Below are 21,250 nucleotides of genomic sequence, written 5' to 3'. Positions count from 1 at the left end.
TCTTTCACACATACACAGACATACCATATCAATGTTCAATATTCAAATGATCCTTTCAACAGAGCATTATCGTATCTATTCACTTGGTCGTGTCTGAAATTATCGTACCATGAAATCGGGCTCACCCATTTGCAGAGAATGTCTCAACTACCAATATACATGGCATGTGAAAGTAACGCTAACTACTGATTTAAATACAATGATAACTGCAAACTTCAATTTTTGCAAACTATCAATTTGCATTGTCTTAAGTAACAATGTCTCGATTTAAAAAAAAAATAAATTTAAAAGGATTTTAATGGCTAATTCTATTTAAGATAATATTTCTGCTACTCTAACATTGTCATCATCATCATCATCATCATCGTCATCATCATGATCTAGTTCTATGCATGATTTCTTCTTAGGGAGGGATGATAATTTTTATATTTTAATTTATTAAAAAATTTGCACTTTCGTGTGGAAATTAGAATAATTTAATTGAAATATCCCCAAAATTGACACAATACAAATCGACTTACTAGTGACGGAACATCATACGGTTCCGCAACTCGTATAGCTTAGTTTATCGCTGTCCGTCGATAGCGACCAGAAGAAGGAGCAGTGGAGGAGGAAAGGTACAGGGAGGCGTGGTACCAACGCGCACGCTCCATGTGACTCTGTCTTTCTGGAGGCGGGACTTTAGGAACACAACTACAACAGAAGTGGAACCAGCCGGTGGTCAGCGGCGTTTTCTCTGTCGTCGCGCGCGCCGGATACCTCGAACCGATACCTCGTTGCACATATAACACCTGCCACACGATTAGGCACACACGATTTGTTTATTCGTAACCCGTTCCGGCGACCTTTTTTAAGACTTGCGAGTTTCGTGCGGTCCCCTGACTCGAAACTACCCCTGACTCGAAAATCGAGGCGAAATCGACGTAGCGATCTAAACTGTCAAAAAGAACTGTCAAAATCATGCACGGAAAAACGATTGACGATAATAACAACAATACCGATAGTATGTTGATCCGTGAGTGAATATGCGTATGAGAGAATGAAGTTCGTTCATCCGAGGCGAAAGAACATCCTCAGGATCTTCGGAAGCGAACAGTCTCGTCATGATGTTGGTTCCACAAGATATCATGGGTGGCCCATCGAAGATGCTGTACCAAATGAACAAGTATCACGTCGAGCGAGTACAGGCTCGCATGGGCCAGGTGCAAAAGACTATACGAGAGGTATGTAAGGTCGTGCAGGATGTGCTGAAGGAAGTCGAGGTGCAGGAACCGCGCTTCATCTCCTCGCTGACCGAGTGCAATGGCCGCTTCGAGGGTCTCGAGGTAATCTCGCCGGGTGAATTCGAGGTGGTTCTCTACCTGAATCAAATGGGTGTCTTCAACTTCGTCGACGACGGTACACTGCCGGGTTGCGCCGTGCTGAAACTCAGTGACGGACGCAAGAGGTCAATGTCCCTCTGGGTGGAGTTCATCACCGCGTCCGGCTATCTGTCAGCTAGGAAGATACGCTCGCGATTTCAGACCCTGGTGGCGCAGGCCTGCGACAAGTGCAACTACAGAGACTCGGTGAAGATGATTGCCGACACCACCGAGGTGAAGCTGCGTATACGCGAGCGATACGTCGTGCAAATCACTCCGGCGTTTAAATGTTCCGGCGTGTGGCCGCGATCAGCCGCCCACTGGCCGATACCGCACATCCCTTGGCCGCATCCGAACCTGGTGGCAGAGGTCAAGACGGAGGGCTTCGACCTGCTATCGAAGGAGAGCGTCGCGCTACAAGGCAAGCAATCAGCGATGGAGGGTGACGCCTGGGTACTGTCCTTCACAGAAGCGGAAACTAGACTGCTGCAGGGCGGCTGTCGCCGAAAATGTCTCAGTATACTAAAAACTTTGAGGGACCGACATCTCGATTTGCCCGGAAATCCAGTCACCAGCTATCACATGAAGACACTACTGCTGCACGAATGCGAGAAGCATCCCCTCGAGACCGAGTGGGACGAGGGATGCCTGGCCGATCGTATCAACGGCATATTTCTGCAGTTGATTTCCTGCCTGCAATGTCGGCGATGTCCGCATTACTTCCTACCGAATCTCGATCTCTTCAAGGGAAAATCGCCTAGCGGTCTCGAGAATGCTGCGAAGCAAGTTTGGAGACTTACAAGAGAGTTGCTCACAAACAGCCGCGCGCTAGAGAAGCTTTAGCATCTTCCATCTCGAGAACATCAGAAAACGCGCGATAATAAAGAACGAGAAATCGCTCGATGACACGTATAATAAAATGTTGTTGCCACCGTATTACGTGTTTATCCGATACTATACACGAATAGTTAATTATTATTTAATTCACTCTCTTATGTCGAGGACTTAGAGATGATGCATTGTTACAAATGATTCTTAAGTAAGCTATTTTAATTTGTACGTGTTTTCTTTTAGTAACAATCACGATTCAAATAATAATAATTTAAACAATAATAATAATTTTTGGATAAATAATCGCGGATTAATTTTTTTAAATTTAATATTCAAATAGTCTAATATCCCTGCAATTAAATATTTAGCCATATTGAATTATTATGTTTCATTTTTTTAAAAATAGATTATATTATTTACATTCGAAAATTTTGTCGATAAATGTAGAAATAAAACTAAGTTTATACCTTAGAAAACTGAGTTAAAACAAAATTTATTTATTTATTATTTAACAAGTATGGATTGGCGAGAACGACTAGTTAATCCATACAGATAGATAAATAGACTTGTGCGAACTGTAAATATCGAAAAAAAAGGTATGATTAACTTAGCAATTAAACATACCGTGAAATATACGTACAGCACGACAATTCCGTCTTAGATTTCTGCAAGTTGCGAGGTCTCAATAATAATATGTATGAATGCTTTACTCCAAATAATTTATATTGCTGTAAGATAAGCAATGTCACGATAGCTATCTTGCGCGATTAGTTAAATATTAAGTACATAGCATATTTCGATAGTTATTATAATGCGTGACGTTGCAATACATACGAATTGTGCAATTAATTCTGTCGAAATAGAATATCTCGTATGAATGTTTAGTGTGATAATAATTATTTCATCTTAATTATCAAACAACGAGTATCAAAATTATAATCGCAATAAAATAAAAAGATAAATTCTTAAGACACATGATGTCTTCAATTTTTAATATTCTTTAAAAGTTTAAACAACGTTCTGTATAAAACTCTTTATAAAAACAAATTTCTACACTTTAAACATATATATTTTATAACGAAAGCATCTTAAATTACACTCTAGCATTTTAAGTTGCAAAATTATATAAAATATATAATTTATTTTGACTATTACTATAATTATCTATTTATCTATATATAGCATTTGTTACTTTATCTAATATTTATAATCGGTTAGCAGCAAGCTTCCGACGGTAGTTGATTATTGTTATATGTATATACATATATGTAGAATAATATAAATACTTTTATATTATTTAAGTAATATTTATTTTTTTATAATTTTGGATCATTATTTAAAACATGTTAAATGTAAATAATAAATAAATGCATTTACCACTATCAATTAAATAACTAGCTATTTTTGAAACAGGTAAAGTTATCCTATCTTAAAATGATATTCAATTGCAATTTGCAATTAAGGAGAATTTTATATATATTTATTATACTGATATTAAAGTATGATCGCGTGCGAGAAATATCGGTGAAAGTATGCCGTATATAATAGAATTTATATAATTTTTTAAATGTGTTATTAATTACATGGCATAAATAATTGGTGTATTTTTGAAATATCAAAGTTATTTAATTATTTACAGTTAACATAAAGAAACATTTGTATTTCTCTGTTTTACCAAATATTCCTTAATTCAACAAATTCTTATAAGAGTTATTAAAACGTTACTTATACGGTTCATAAACCATGTTTTATAATAATTGATGAAATATGTGCATATTTCTCCTCTAATTATTTTTCTATGGAATCGCCCTTCTAATACAGAGAAATATGTTTCTCATATGTTGTATATTAGATTACAATGAGTGTCCAATTATTTATGCCGACTTGTATTTAGTTTGTATGTATAAGAGCCTGAAATAACTCGCTGGCAGCAAGGCGAACAATCATTATACGCCTACATAGAATATCACGTCCTTATCTTAATTTTATCCTTAACATTTCGCGTCTTCTTTTTCTGGTGATGACATTCGTTAACCGATGCCATTCACTTCCCTTGCTTTACTACATATTCGACCACTTCCAAATGTATATGATAATTGTTATTGCACTCTAACACGAACAGTAAAGATCTCTATTGACTATGGAATCTCAAACTAATGGATATTCTCCACTGCGAGAGAAACTATAATATTGCTATTATTATATATATTAAGATATTAACATTTCTATATCTTTTATGATATTATTCATTATTTTCTCTGTTTCATATTATGCAAAATCAATGATATTATTTAATGCAGACATTCTAAATATCATGAATAGCTATTTATTAAATACTTGTATATCCAATTTTTTAATTTATCTTGCAATTTAAAAACATAAAGAATTAAGATATTCAAAATATTAAAATATTACATCTATATAATTAATGTATGGAAAGAATAAATTATTAACGATCATGCTATATTATTTGTTGTTGCCATGAAAATGGAATTTATTATAATTTTTTGAAACTTAAATATATGTGTGTGTATGCTATGCATTTAACATTTATCCATTCAAAAATTGTTTTGTGTCAAAAAATATTTAAGTCAATTTATACATTTGTGCTCCGAAGAGCAACATTTCTCTTGATGATTCTTGAATATTAATCAACCAACTACAATAATGAAGAATAATTATTACGGTCTATCGACTTCCAAAATCGATTCGAAGCTAACTCTCATTGGTAACAAAATATCCTTGACATGAAAAAATTTGAGGTAACTCTATCCGGCGGCACGATCGCGGTCCACCATGTCGAAAATTTCGGAGTAACTAAAGGAGCTGCCGGGAGGAGGGATTGAAGCCCTTGCGGATGGGAAATAAACTAAGCAGTTCCTGCATAATTCATGGGGAGGAAGAAGGGCTACCACGAGGGTTGCCTCACGCGTTACCTTGGTTCCTATATCGTGCACACTATACATAAATGCTGTCGGAGCGCGCCTCGTTGTCCCACAACGGATCGATTCTGTCGGTCTGGCACCAGCTAACCCCCGCTTGAACAGCATGGCGAGCCTCCGATTGGTCTAAAAATCTTGCCGAGAGGCGTAATCCGTTGGAGAAGGCGTGCCGACAAGGTTGCACGCCCGTGCTTGCCACGGAGGGTGAATGATGCGGAGAAGGTAGACATCAGCGCAGTCGGCAATCCGCTCCTGCACGGAGACGCTCGTGATAACTCTTTCTCTCACTTCGTCCGGTGTTTCCGGCATCCCAAAGTGTCTGCTGTACCCCGGTGACGCACGAGACGACACTTCAAGGTCAAATCTAACCAGCCAGTCCACAGATCTCGCGCATTTTTTCCCGTAATGCGATAGATCTGTGAGAGACGACTCAATGACATCCAGGCCAGGAAGCAGCGGATGAGGAAGACCCGGATGTAAGGACGCAATGATCCGAAGAAGCTGAAAAGCCGCATAATAACCATCCGCGGACTTACAGGCGGTCCACAATGCTGGTACCGCCTGATATGATTTCGTCCCACTCCAGGATGGTCTATCAATTCAACAAGTACTTCAGCGAACGAGTGATGACCAGAAAAAGCCAGGTGACGAAAACCATCCAGGAAGTATGCCGAGTAGTGCAGGACGTTCTGAAAGAGGTGGAAGTGCAAGAGCCCCGCTTCATCTCGTCCTTGACGGACTACAACGGCCGGTTCGACGGCCTCGACGTCATCTCGCCGACGGAGTTCGAGATTATCATTTATCTAAATCAGATGGGCGTGCTGAACTTCGTGGACGACGGCACTCTGCCGGGCTGTGCCGTATTAAAGCTCAGCGACGGCCGCAAGCGGTCCATGTCCCTCTGGGTTGAATTTATCACCGCGTCCGGATATCTGTCAGCCCGAAAGATACGCTCGAGATTCCAGACTCTAGTGGCGCAGGCCTGCGACAAGTGCACGTATCGGGATTCGGTGAAGATGATCGCCGATACTACCGAAGTGAAGCTACGGATACGAGAGCGTTACGTGGTGCAGATCACGCCGGCCTTCAAGTGCGCCGGGCTCTGGCCCAGGTCGGCCTCTCATTGGCCTATCGCGCACATACCTTGGCCACATCCGAATATTGTCGCCGAGGTGAAAGCAGAGGGCTTCGACATGCTCTCGAAAGAATGCATAGGTCTGCAGGGCAAGCAATCTGCCATGGAGGGCGACGCCTGGGCGTTGTCATTCATCGACGCGGAAAACCGACTGTTGCAGGGCGCGAGCAGGAAACGTTGCCTGAGTATACTGAAGACTCTGAGGGATCGGCATCTCGACCTGCCTGGAAATCCGGTCACCAGCTATCACATGAAAACTCTTCTGCTCTACGAGTGCGAGAAACATCCTCACGAGGCAGAGTGGGACGAGGGTTGCCTGGCCGAGAGAATAAATGGTATCTTCCTGCAATTGATCTCCTGTTTGCAGTGCCGCAGATGCCCGCACTACTTTCTACCGAATCTCGATCTCTTCAAGGGAAAATCGCCCAGCGGTCTGGAGAACGCCGCGAAGCAAGTGTGGAGACTCACCAGGGAATTGCTGACGAATAGCCGAGCGCTCGAGAAGCTCTAATGATCGACGGTACGAGTGCTCGTCATATAATTCTCTGAACTGATCTCGCAATCTCATCGCACGTTCCCGCGACTGCAGCAGTATCGTTGATTTCAACGCGCGAATAAGATATGTTTAACGTATAACGCGGTTATGTAAAAACTGCGCGAGAATATCATCGTTGACTTAAGACTAGTAACGTGAAAGGATTTACGTTTCCCTTGGTTTTCCCTGTCATCGTAACACACTGCCAAGTCATCGACACAAGTTCGGTCAACATTTGTTTTGGATTTCACGAAATCCCGAAATTCTGGAGATTATATATCCCGTTTTCGATATCTCAAAAATGTTTAGTGTGTGTCAAAAGCAATTTTGACGCGAATAACTATACGCGTGTATGTGATGTTTGGTGAACACGTGATTGCTCGCAGACGATCGAATTAGTGCCATAAATAACTTCGACGTTAGAGACAAGTTTCGTTTCTATTGTCGGCGCGAAATATTTGTTAATTATATAGATAGCAGCAGAGAATCATTACACATGGCCAGTTCGTTGTAATATTCGGATTACAACGCTGTACCGATGCGTGTGAAATAATCTTTAATCTGTGGTACAAAAATCTTGTCAAATTTTACCCAGTGAAAAGACAGAATTATTTTTCGCGTTTAACTCTTTAAAAGCTTTAAATCTACATCAAACGATCATTTAAAACAGAATACAAATTTCAAATGACAAAAAATTCTCCTCTACAATTTTTTAAAATTATATATATATTTTCAAGTACTCTGCTTTATATATTTCGATAGTTTTACGAATTCTCAAATCTGGGGATTTGAAGCATTGCCAATTTAGCACTTAAAGAGTTATAACGCGAGATAAATTTTATCATTAATGACACTTTTTACACGAAAATTTCAATGTATCGATTAGTAATCGATTAGAAACTTTACCCTGTAGTTTCGATAAAGTTTGCTTGCGACCACGGTTAAAGGTTCGACGTTTCTCTCTTATTAACTCCCTCGCGTAAACCCCGCCGCCTATGTAAATAAAATTTGAAAGATATTTATTGAACTGTAACGAAATGTGAAATATAATACTATTTATATGGAACCCTGATATACATACGCGTGTTCGGTTGATGACACATCATGCACACCCACTCCTTATCCCGACACAATGTGCTGTTCGAAAAATCGGTCGTCGTAAATATCACTGAATCTCGTTGATAGTCGCTGTGCGACGATCGTTAAACGTTTCACCCGATGAAGGTGTCGCGTGGAGATCGAGTTAGGCCTCATAAATTTTACAGTCGCTTTCGCACTTTTTTTATCCTTTGCGCCGCCATTCGAAATCAAGAGAGAGAAAGAGAAAAAGAACGTCCATGCGTCTTTCTTTCTTGTTACGAAGCCTAGCGACGGTAAGAGTGTCGCAAGAAGACCTACTCGAGGACTGTCGCGAAAAAAACAGTATTTTTATATTTAATTCTCACGCATTTTACTGTTTTGCCTGAGACAATTCGTTATCATCGCTATCATTTCACAGCACTCAAAAAACAGTCTTGCACGCTTAATTAACGTACCAAGACATGCACCAAATGCAAATGGTTGAGCCCGACTATTATTAATAATTATTCACGAGTAGGTAACAAAAGGGTGATACAACGCGCAAAGTTCTTTTTAGCCGATCTTTTTTTGCCGATTTCGTTTCCTTTCGACATAGAAATGCAATTACTGTTGTACGTTGTTTTTTTGACCTACCTTCTCCTTATTGATAAGCTAATTGGATCTTATCTCAATGTTTTGCCGCGAACGTTACTTATACGCGCGACGGCCTATGTAATAATTTGCGGCAAGCCAGACGGGTTTTAAACAGCTGCTCCTAACATGTAGAAGAAGAACGTCGTCGTTGTATAGGAGAAGCGTGTCTTGTGCAAAATAAAAAAAAGAGAATGCATTACGGTGATAATGAAATGAGGGCCTATAAAGATTATATTATTATTTTCAAATGTTACATGCAATTTTTAAGTGTTATAAACGCAAGGCTAAAGTCGTGTTATATGAACAAAAGATATTTTTTTTCAAAAGAATTTACTGTGATATTAATTTCACATTTTTCAGATATTATATTAAATTTTTATTGCAATTAATGAATATTGATAATAAGTAATAACAGATATATCATTGTATATATATGTATAAAAATGCAATACATATTTTTTCTCTCAAAGATGTAGTAATCGAGGACATTTAATTAATTTTTTATGAAAAAAAATAATTGCGTTTCTTTTTAATAGTAACTGCAAGCAGAATTGAATTTGTTAGACGACTAATTAAATGCACAACGATGGCTAATATGTAATGTAGCGGTTTTGCGAAATGAGACTCGTACTGGATCGTTTTCAATTAATGGACATAACAACGTAGCAGTTGCTGTGTGAGCACGTGTTTCAAAGACACTTTATTCAAAGGCTAAACGGAAGTAACAAATGGTTTTGCACGCATAATAGATTTGAAACCGCGCGTCAGTTGTAAAAGACTCGTTTCAAGTGGCATAAACGAGCATACAACTGGCATCCATTCAAACAACAATTACTAATAACCGTGTTTACCATACGCATCAAAGAAACTTTAATATCTTAGTCTTTGCGTGCGGTCTTTGAGGATAGCATCTCTAAGTAATGGACGAAATCTCTCGCTTTTTCGACATAAATGCTCTAGTGTCAACGCTAATCTTTCGATCTGCGAGTCCTGAGAGACATTGATATCTAATAAATTAATCTGTATATAGCATAAACAGATTGCATAAATCATATACAGTGGAAAAATTAAATATCAGTTATAAATTATATTAAAATGACATAAGACCATGAAAAAATTAAGTAATGTTTAAAACATTATTTATATGTGAGTATATATACATGTAGAAAAAGAGAGATAGGAAGAAAGAGATAAATCATATAGTACGAATGAAAGAAAGTTATGAAACCTCGTTCTCTAATATGCAGTTACTTTTTTATTTTTTAATGGATGCAAGAGTAATTAACTAGCACTAATTAAACCAGTAATGCGAGTCACTCGCGCAAATTACACGAGAATTATCTTTCAAAAACACGGAAACATATTTCCGTTAAAAGACGTGTTGATTTATTCTATAATATATGCAAGGAAATGAAATTTACATTGATAGCAATTTCGCGTGTATTATTGAATATATGTAGAATGTTGTTCAAGAAAAAAAAAATATTCTGTAATTTAATCTGTAATATATTTGTACGAGAAATCACTAATTTTTGCCAGTATTACAGTTTTACATTGATATTCCGTATCAGCTCTTCAAGTACATCGATGCACGGAACAAAAAATAAATATTTCGAGAGATTTGACATTATTATTAAATAAATAAATTATTATTAAATTTATTTTACGTCTCCCGGCACAAAGGAAAATTAAATAAAACACCTTGTAGAAATATACCTCACGCAAACGAAAAGTTTTCAAATTTCGAACATCATACGCTGATTGCATATCACGTAACTTGGCGAGACCGTCGCGACGAGTTGTCGAATTTACATGCTTATCATTGGCTTTCAAGGCAGCTGATAGGCAACCTCTTCGTAAATCGCAAGAACAACAAGAAAGCGGTATGACACTGATTAGAAACGGGGTAATTACAATAAATTATTTTCCTGTAAATAAACTTAATTGTTGGATTCACTAATAATATGATAAAATACGATCGTCGTCAATTTTTGGTATACACGAACTTATTAATATACTGCATCCACGGATATATTATTTAGCAATTCAATTATTATCTAATGATAAAAATGCCGGCCAATAGGAAAATTGATTTTCGAGATTCGCGAAAAGAAATCTAGACACTCTATTTATAAAATTTAATTTGAAAAAAATTGAAATAAAATGTATTGCTGAACCTACCTACCAAATTTTATCATGTTCAAAAAAATATACAGACTGTACTACGTTGTTTCCTCATTATTTTAGCGGCAAATGTGATCGTTTTAGTATCGCATGTACAAAAAATCAGTAAGAAGAGCAAAGTAAAAACGAAGAAAGAGAATAAAGAGAAGGAGACTCGGCCGCAGTATGCAAATAACTTTGGTCTCTTTCCTTTTTTCCTTACGGCGATGTCCTGCAAGGGGCGATCACGGGGACGCTTTATCATTGCATCGGATCCTTTAAGAACGGCGCCCCGTCCTTCGGATTCAGCGCAGATCGCGCGAGACAAAGGTAGAGAATCCGCGAAAACGAACATTGTAATTGGCGGAGAGACAAGAGGTAGACGGTGACAGACAGGGACAGAGAGAGAGAAAGAGGATCGCGAAAGAGTTGAAGAAGAGCGTAGGCCGTGGATCCGTGTTTTCCTCTTTGGCACCGATCCGGCTCTCCTCCTCCTTCTTCGGGGTGATCCCGGGCCCCTTCGGCCCCGGCAGGGACCTCTCCGCTATAAAACGTTCAGATAAAACCGCGATGTTTATATGCGCGGAGAAAAGAAAGAGAAAGAAGGAGAAGTGCCGTGTAGAAGGAGAGATATACCTGCCGGCCGCGCGCGCCGACAAAATAATAAGACAAAAGATGCCGGGGGTGGACGAGACGAAGGAAGGAATGGATGGAGAAGGAAAAGAAGCGGGGAAGAGAGTCTCGCGATCTCTCAGGTAAGAGAACGAAAGAAGAAAGATAGAAAGAGCGAGGGGAGAGAAAACGAACGCTGAAGAGATAGGGCCGTGCGATCGGGCCAGGATGGGGAAGAGAGCCGTATTGCAGTGGATGCTGTGGTACGAAACGTACGGAAGGGGACGAAGGGTGTAGGGACGACCAGAAAAGAAGGAAACCGGACAGGAATGCACGGACAAATGCGTCGTGTTACGGGTTATCCAACCGCGACGCTTATCTTTCGAGAGAATGAGCGAGTTCTCATTAGAATCTACTCTCTGTATAGACTCTCGATCGACTATAAGGGTTCGTAGACGATTTCTCCTTGTCGCATGCGAATACATTGCGCCCGAGATTACTGTGCATTATGTATTCGTAATTTTTACATTTACCGTAATACTGAGATACGTATGTATGTATGTACATACATACGATCGCTGTTTGTCTCTCGATGATTTCTATAGGGAAATAACGAGCTGATCTTCAAGATCGCGGAGTAGCTTTTGTTCCTCGCAATAGTACGCAATGCAAAATTTTCTAGATTGACTTTTTCGAGAGGTGAATGAATGTTATAAATAATATAATCGATTCTATAATCTTTTAAAAATAATATTTAATTAATAAATCGTAAAATAAATTATAACTAATCGAAAACGCTGGTCCACTGATCCAATTACGTTCTGTACATCAGATTTTTAAATTTTTTTCAACGACGTTGAAATTCTTAATTCGCGAAAGGATACAACCATTTATATTTTAGACCTCAGCCTTCAAAGCATGAGAGCTTATATATCAGCTCGAATTTTGAGCAATTCATCATACTCTTGGTATGTCTCAATTTTATTAGACCCTCGACCAAGCGTCCCTCCCAAAGTGAAAAAAAAGGCAGAGAAAAGCATCTTACCTACCGGTAACGCGATACCACCCGTCGAACTTTTTCTTCTCTTTATGCACGCGTGAGTTTGTAAGACCACGAAAGCTGTCGCGATGGAAGCCGAAACGAGATTGTAAAAATAACGCGAGAGCGTTAGTTGACCCCATCTAAACCGCGCTCGCAAATCGCGTCAGAAGAAAAATGTAAATATCGTTTGGAGAATTGTGAAGTATTCTTCTGCATTCAATAAATTGTAGGAGACCGCGTAATTTACATCAGAGAGACGGCGAAGTAAAACCTTTTGCATAAATCGTTCGAATTTATAGGTTGTTATCGCCCCTGATACCTTTTAGTAATAATGTGTACGAATAGCTGTTATACTCTAATGTATTTACATTTAACACACATTCATAGAAATTATTTATAAATTTTGAAATTCGATGACGATGTAGACAAAAAAATCTATTAACAGTGCTACGCAGAGAGAATTTTCTTTTAGAATTTACCCTGAAAATCATGGTAATTGTGGGACAATATGGTATGGAAAGAATTTTATGAGAATTTCTTTGATTAATATTTATCACAATCAAAATAATAATATCTACACGTTAAAATATAAAACATGTTTGAGTAATTTTACCATGCAGTTTGGTAAAATTAATCAAACATGTTTTATATTTTATTGTGATAGATATTATTTTTATTGTGATAAATATTAATATTGTCCCACAATTACTATGATTTTCAGGGTAAATTCTAATAGAAAATTCTCTCAATGTACGATAAATATTGTATCTAGAGTAACGAGATTAGAATGAGCTGCACGTGTAGGCTTCACAAAAAGAAATGCTAAAAATAAAGAGAGATATACTATATAATCATTTAAATATTATTTAAAAATAAAGAAAAAGGTTACACACATATATTTTTTAATTAAAACAATTTTTGCTTTGTTTATTTTGTCGAATGTTTAAACCGTTAAAGATTTATAATGGTCTGACCTATTCACGACGAAAGTAATCTCGATTGCGATGAGACCCGGGTCGCATGTGCGCTCTTGTACCCGTGGTACTCATTCCCGTACTTAGGAGCGCTTACTAACGGCATTATCTTACGGAGCCCGTTACAGCTTTATGAGCAAAACCACTTAGTGTATCGCGCCCGTGTCGGTTAGGGCCATTGCGTGCTGATCTGCAACATTAATGAGAACGGCGAGGGAACCGTCGCGCGCCCCGAATGTGCGTCGCAACGTCGACACGCGAGATCATCGTGAAGGGTAGCGTTTCGTGCAACGAGGAATCGAGGTACCAATCTGACCGCGCTCCTTACGTCAGTCTACACGTGTATAATCCATCCGAAGAAGCCTTTCTCGTCGCAAAGATGACTTTGTGAACTTTAAGAGAAGACCAAGTTGCGTTTCGCACGACTTTTAATATAACGACGAGACTTATTTATAGAAAAAAATGCACGCAGGAGAATTAATCTTCGAAATTGTATCCAGCAAAAAGGATTCAATTCGATCGACTATTAAGGGCCACTTTTCCGCTACTGCAACTGCAGTTGTTATTAAGTCCTCTTGCGCGCAGATACAGCGAGAGAAACGCATAATCACCTATATACGAGAGCGCGAGATTTGCATCTGGCATAAGTGGTTCGATATTAACATAGAAGATAAGCGGAACGAGCGACAGAGGGTATATCGAGGGTTAATAAGATAAGCTAAGCCGTTAGGTAATCTCTTCTTTATGAAGTTCGACTGGAGGTGTTATCGCGGTAGCAGTAATCGCACAACTTTGCGTACGGGCTTAACGAGCATCGGTTACCGCGAGACAGAGTCGTCGGACGGTAAAACTACAAAGTAACCGCGATAAATGACTTTCTTGCGGTCCATCGATGTCAGTTCGTTTTTTATTTGCGTCTCGGGCCTATCTCGCAATAGGTACGTTATATCGAATTCGTTCGTCAATAGACGTGTTCTTTATTGCCCTAAAGAATGCGAAATTAATGGGACTTTTCAATAAGATCCGGGCACGAAACAGGTCTCGTTTTATGGCCATCCCGCTCTCAATGGCGCAGATAACGATGTCGAGTGGGTGAGAAAAGTGTCCCGGGCATCCGGTGATCTGGTTAACATCCTAGTGAGTGTGAGAGAGAGAAAAAACAGAGAGAGAGAACCATCTGTCCGAATGTAGAAAGACAGAGAGAGAAAGAGAGAGTGCGGGAGATCTCCGACGCCTGTAAAGGCGGCGAGCTTTGTTTTTAGGAGAAGTGGCTTCTTCTACGGATTCGGGTGTTACTCTACTGTACGCATTGCCGTCCAAAATGTAATAGGCCGAAAATGTCTTGAGACGCGTTTTACTAAATCACATGGGAGGGTGGAAAGCGAGAACCTCCGGACGCTGGCTTTAAATCTGTAAGTGGTAACTTTGTTGTGACCTTTCGAACGAGCCGTACGCGCTATTAAGTGCTGCTACTTCCGAAAGAAACACATCGGCGCTTCTCTTTCTTCTCTTCCTTTTACTCGAGAGTAATAGTATTAAAATCGAAGATTTTAGATTTCGTTTCTAAAGTTTGGTAAATTTATTTAAATAAGCGCTAAATTTTCGGCACGATAATTTGTGATTTATTTTACGCAGAAATTGTTCATTTTTTTATTTATCACCGAGCACATTAGTTTTACAAAGGAAGGGAAACTGCAAACGACTTCGTCACGTGGCTCTGTAATTTTTAGGAGAACGCAATTTCGTAAAAACTTAAGAAGGAAGCCACGATCGCTATATTTCACGAGTAGATTCTTATAAGTCGCGGCAAATTGATACAAACGATCGCCACCTCGACGCAGGTCTCAATCCGATAAAACGCGCCCTGGGACAAAAATGTTATGATGGCGGTCTGCGCAACGAGAAAAGTTTTATCGTACACACAGAACACTTTGCCAATAAGCAAAGCTTTCACGCGAGATTAAAAGATAAATAATTCCGAGAGTAAACGTGTATAAAGCAGAGTATATTCATAATATACTCGGCCTTCATATTTGCGACGTTAATAGACGTTGTGCTAAAACATTTTGTGCCTTTACCCGTAATTCAGGGCGAAGAAATTTAATCGTTCTCCCCGGGACTACTGCGACCTCGGGTAATATCGTTAATACTGAAAGGGGTAAAGAACGGTCTAAGTGCTCGCGAGACACAATTTATCATCACGATAAATTAATTTCTTTCAATTCGCGTCGCGCGCATTAAACCCATTTGCTTTTCAATTACGCCGTTCAATTCTCGTACTATTCCGCAAAATTCTAATTTATCAATCTAGAGATTCAGTCTTCGTTTTATTTTTTCAATAAATTACTATATTATATTATGAAATACGCATTGCAAAATTCTTGAATTTAATAATAGAAGTGCTAGATCAGTGCATATATCATCACGCGTAAAAAGTCGTGTTAATTAAATATTTAATTCAGAATTTAGACGCAAGCCATGTTATACACGTATATAACGATGTTTTTTTCCCCCGTAAAATATCCATGGCAACCTGTCGCGTTTGAACATACCGGGATACATCACGTCAAATCGACGCGAATCCGAATTCGATTAGTTTCCAGGGGTGGCGTCGATCCTTGCGCGTGCTAGCGGAGATTTATGTTTGTAAAGTGCACGTTGCACGATGAGGCGGAAGGAGGGGGATGGTTCCGCGGCGGCAGTCAGCCGGCTTTTCCCGAGGGAGAGACCAGGCGCGAGTTTGTGGGAACGCCGACGAGAGGAGGAACAGGCGAGAAAGAAACAGCGCTCACGAACATCACTCTATTTCTGGGCAGGGGAGTGCCACGGGATGTGAGAGAGGCGAAGGGCCCGTAGGATTGATGCATCCTTTTGCTTGAATTATCGCCGTAGGTCCTACGACTTTCTTCGCCCCCCTCTCCACGTTACTTTCCGTCCTTTTCCACGACCTTTTCGCGCCTCCGACCACCGCTATTCTCCAATAATGTCAAGCGTATCGTCTGTTTACGCTCATATCTTCAAAGAACGGCAACTGTCGAGCTATTTTACGGAGCATCCTTTGCAAGGGCGTGCCTTGGCTGCGCTTTAAGTGTTAGTTATAACTGCACAGCACACGTGCTTGACTCTCTTTAGCGTCGCGACTATATAGTTATTATCGTTGTCTTGTTTTTTGCGATAACTAAAGTACTCACCGATAGCTGCAGAGAACAGGCCTCGAGAGGACGACTGATTGTTGTATGATATGTCTATGTATGTACTCACCTGAAAGTAGAAAAAAATATAATTTTAGTGACGGTTCTCTATTAAATTTGATAATATAAGCAACTTGTTGAATTGTGTGTGTTTAAAATTTGTAGTATAAGTGTTTGAATTAGAGATTTAAATCTCTTAAATCTCCATCTCCGAAATATTTCACACGCGTCGCTCATTCGAGTAACCTTCTCAACGAGATCCGTCTTTCAACGCGAGTCACCTCATCAATCCTTTTTCTCGTGACTAGTAAAAACAAACTTTATAATCGCAACGAAATATTTCTATTCGTTCCACGTTCGCGCGTGTCTGCAACATTGTGAATACCAAATAGATCGTGATACCTGCTAAATGTCTAAAGTGTTCGGTTTATGAACGTTCTTTAAGAGAAATAATAGTCATGCAGAATGCGACGGAGTGACCGGTAGTCGCTCACGTACGAGACGACGTTAACAAGTTAAGTGCTTCTCTGCAAGGTAATTTAAACAACCACGCTTTTGATTACGCAAACTTTCACCAAATTCGTGACTCGTTTCATATATGGCTTCTTGTGTCAATTATTGCAATATTAGAATCTTTACTTAGCAAGCTGCACATTCTTCATAACAAAAATCTTATTATATAAATGCTAGAAGAAATAAAATGTAAAATTATTTTTTTTTAATTTAAGCTGTATAAGAATTAAACAAAAAAACAACAGCGATACAATAATACGTTATGTAAAATAATAATTCCAGACGGTAAAAGAACTGTAATTCAATTAAATTAAATATAAATTATACCTCTTAAAACCAATCATTATTTGCAAGATTAGGTGTGGCAAAGGCTCGTGTGATACAAATTCAACTATAGGATAGAATCTAAATGAACGTATATTATAAAAACATTAGTATTGTTCTTCGAGAAATGGGCGGCGCGCGGCAAAATGGAGCCTCAGGCGACTGGAGATTAAATTAACGTCGATTTCTACCAACGTTCGATTCTATCTTACTGTTGGATTAAATAAACTTTCCCTACATTTGACCGAGTTTAGTTATATAATTATCGAGATCTTGTGAGAGAGACTTCAACTCTTCTAGAGCATGTATTACAGAAATACATTGCATTATAGCGATCAACTGAACAATGCTGGTGCTTTGCTAGTGTTTCACAAATATTTTTCGCCATTATATGCTACGATGACGTTCATCGACAAGCTGCCGACAATTAATCCAGGCGAATAACAATCTAGAGCAGTGTAACCCTACACCCAAAGACCCCCAAGCTTGAGTTTAGAGGGCAGAACCAAAAGATGAGGGAGGCGGAGAAGCGGACGCGGAGCTAGGCCTGATCTCATATCATATTTCGTGTTATTCAAATGCCAACAATGCCATTAAAGGATTTCTTCAGTAATCCTTTCCTCGCAGTTGGCGAGAGGAGCCAATGCTGCACGGCGAGAACATCGAATAGCACAATGCGCACAAATGTTCCGGGACAAATGGACGCAAACAACTACGGGACAATGCAGGCCTATCTGCGAGCTTTGTTCTTGCCGATCTTAGTTGAGTCCTCTCTAGTCTTCGCCTATAGACGTGTTTTTACATCGCGGTTCTAAGCAGAATACGAACATCGTACTTCCGGTATATATTGATTTAGATTGTGATAACAAATATTACATTTAAAATGGTCGTCAAATGTAAATATATTTTATTTTTAATATTGAATATCATTTACTACTTCTTTTGCTTTACTAAATTTTTTGACAGCTCATGCATAAAATATTTTTTTAATGTTGTAAAATTTGTATATGTGATATGTGTGATCGAAATTTTGGATTTGCCATTAACTTTCTCGTTTTTAACATCGCGGTCCACTGCGCATGACTTTCTGAGACGGACAGAAAACGACAATCAAATGGGGATGAAGTCATCGTCAGCAGAGCATCCCCAACTCGACCGTTGGTTCGGAAACAATCACATTATATTTTGTACATCAAGTCCTGTCTACCCTCGCAACTGCGCGACGTCAGATTCCCCTCCGACTAGCCGGACTAATGTAATGTAATGATCCCTTATTCCTTTAAGCTAGGAACAAATAAACGTCTAAATTCGGTTACTTTAATTAAGTCGTTTCCCGCGTTACAGATAAAGCACGGAAATTCTTTCTCTATTCTTTATTTTCAAGAATTGCCGTTTCCGTTTAATCAGAGAAACGCTTCCGACTCTCGATGCCGTAGATTCAAAATAATTGCACATGCATATATTTGAAAATGCAAAAAGAAATCACAGTCATGTGGGGCCATTTTTGCTAGCCATGGGGCATATAGGAGGGAACGGGTCGAATCAATGAATAACGCAAGCAAGTTCCTTGCGCGCACAAGGCGGTTGTTGGATTCGTAATAAATTTCGCTGAAGATGACGGGTTAGGCTAAGGATCATTAAGTCGCGTATTATAAATGCATTAAATACTTGGAGGCGATGGGATGAGTCAGAATCTCCACCAGCAACGGGAAGCTGGATTCTGAGAGGGTGGCAGGTGGCGCCAATTTTACGGGCCGACGGCTGTGACGGATGTAACGAGACGCAGCTCTCTCATTCCGCGCGAGCGTTCGTCACACGTGGTCGCTTCGCTGGGCACGATGTTACGGCTTGTTTTATGGGAAACTGGGGATGTTGCGAGTATAAGAGGATCGAAATTCATCCCCTTCGTCGCGTCACGCAGCAAAGGATCACGCGTACACTCGCAAGATTAAAAACATAAATTCTAGGTAAATCATATATAAATAATGATCATCATTTTACTTGAGCATTGTGTAATTGCGTTAATTTATCGATATAGCTGCGAAGTTTATAATCATAGTTTTATCAAAAATATATCATTTTGTCTTTAAAAAGTTTTAATCTTATAAATTGCGCGAATAATTTTGTGTGAAAAATGTTCTCCAATTAAAGAAAAGTCTGTCTGTATTTTAAAGCTTGTATAATGATGCGTTTAATGATCTCGAGAACTTTGCTGGCGCAATAATTTAACTTCCACGGATAACTGTGTTACTTCGACTCCTGAATCATTAACAGCGAGATTTTAGACGAGTGCGTCATACGTATACGTTTTAGAGAAACGTTATCCAGGATTATCTCAAAAACTTCGAGCGTGCACAGATATCGAGAACCATACCGATATACCGGATCTTTATAATAAACGGACGAAGACGTTTTCCATTAGCGTTGTCGTTAATCATCCTCACCTGACCGTTCGCGAGGCGGCTCCATTTCACGACGTAACCGATGTTGCGGTCTTATCGATCCTCGAGGATGGATCGTGCACGTTCTAGCCGGGTTGCGTGCACGTTATCGTCGCGCGACGAAAGAGAGAGGTGCTCCACAGACGTGGCTGGGTTACTCCGGCAGGAGCTATTGTGCCAGGTACACGCGATTTCCTAGATGTATTGTGTCTAAGGAGGTAGGGTACGGATGATACGCGTGGCTCATTAGCACTAATGAGTAATGAGTCGATGATTAGAGGAGGCGGTCCGAAGGCGTGGCGCCGCCTTGATCTTGCCGACGAAGCGAAAAGCAAATCCCTTCCTTCGCTTTCTCCTCAGCCGTGCTCTTTTTACTCTACCTCTTCGCCTCATCTCTTATTCGCATCTCATATTCCTCTTGTTTTTAAGGCTCTCTTTTTCATTCTCCTACCCATATAGCTCCTCTGGCTAGCTGATGTTAAAGTACAACTAGGATTACGCGGAACCACGTTGACCGATATCATGTTACCGAATATTTTATTGGACCAGGTATGAGAAAGAGAAGTTTTTTTTAAATAAAAACGCGAATGTTTCATATTTAAATTCGATATGTTGGCGCGTATTTTTTAATCACTTGACAACGATGCGCGTTAATTTCGAGAGATTTTTATGATTTAACAGAAGAGTGAGAGAACGTAATGTGTTTTAAACTAAATTTATAAAAAAATATTTTCCAAGGTTGTACAAAGAATCGGTAAAGATAAAAGGCATTGTTGATTTGGCCCGAGGCGTCGAGCCCGCGTCAAGATGCTCACGTCAATTCTATCGCGGCTTCTCTGATGCCGCGCTGCTCTGATTAGGTCGTTAAGTTTGCTAATGCACCCGTAAACTTCCTAATTTAACGAACGATGCCAAAGTGCCTCATCCACGTGCGCAGCGCGACAAACCAACTCCGCGCGATTTATTTTTAAGATTTTCTCAAAGTTTCGCACACAAAGTTGCATGCCGTTTTTATAGCAGCGTTCACTCATTGTAATTTATAGCGAAGAACAAACGTCAGTAAAAATAGAATCGAGAAAATCAACAAAACGTCGAAGAAGAAAGCAATAATGACAGGCAAAAGAAACCGCTCATATAATTATTATTAAAATTATTCCTTCGACTCTCTTTTGCAATTTATAAACTTAAGACACACGCAATCTCAGCGTTTCTCTTTCTTATTTATTCGTTCTTGCTTATCGTTCGTATCAATGTATAGACACGAAGAACCTATTTTACATGTCATTAAATCAAACGACAACGGAATATTATTTCCCATAATTGCTACAAAGTATGAATTTTCTAAATTGCTCGGGTATTATTAAATATATTCAATGATAAAACTTATCATTATTTGTATATGTTTAATAATATACGAGCGATACTTTCCCACACAAGCAAAATTATCCGTGATTCTTTATAGTAAATCGGTGG

The 21,250-nt window shown here is 39.3% G+C and overlaps 2 protein-coding genes and 1 pseudogene across 11 annotated transcripts in view; 2 read left to right on the top strand and 1 right to left on the bottom strand.

The window, feature by feature from the left end:
* The window catches only part of Rg (A kinase anchor protein rugose), a 185,724-nt gene that overhangs the window by 30,724 nt on the left and 133,750 nt on the right, over positions 1-21,250 (bottom strand). The window lies entirely within an intron of this gene.
* Positions 533-3,230, top strand: LOC145935158 (protein mab-21 pseudogene; annotated as a pseudogene).
* LOC145934970 (protein mab-21) lies at positions 4,937-8,781 on the top strand. The gene has a single exon (XM_083035916.1). The coding sequence runs from the start codon at positions 5,683-5,685 to the stop codon at positions 6,778-6,780; it is 1,098 nt and encodes a 365-aa protein (XP_082892042.1). The 5' UTR covers positions 4,937-5,682; the 3' UTR covers positions 6,781-8,781.

Source organism: Prenolepis imparis, unplaced genomic scaffold (genome assembly GCF_030444845.1).
Source record: "Prenolepis imparis isolate NDT839.2.m4 unplaced genomic scaffold, iyPreImpa1.0 SCAF_4, whole genome shotgun sequence".
Taxonomy (NCBI): Eukaryota; Metazoa; Arthropoda; class Insecta; order Hymenoptera; family Formicidae; genus Prenolepis; species Prenolepis imparis.
This window is presented reverse-complemented; position numbering and strand designations above follow the sequence as displayed.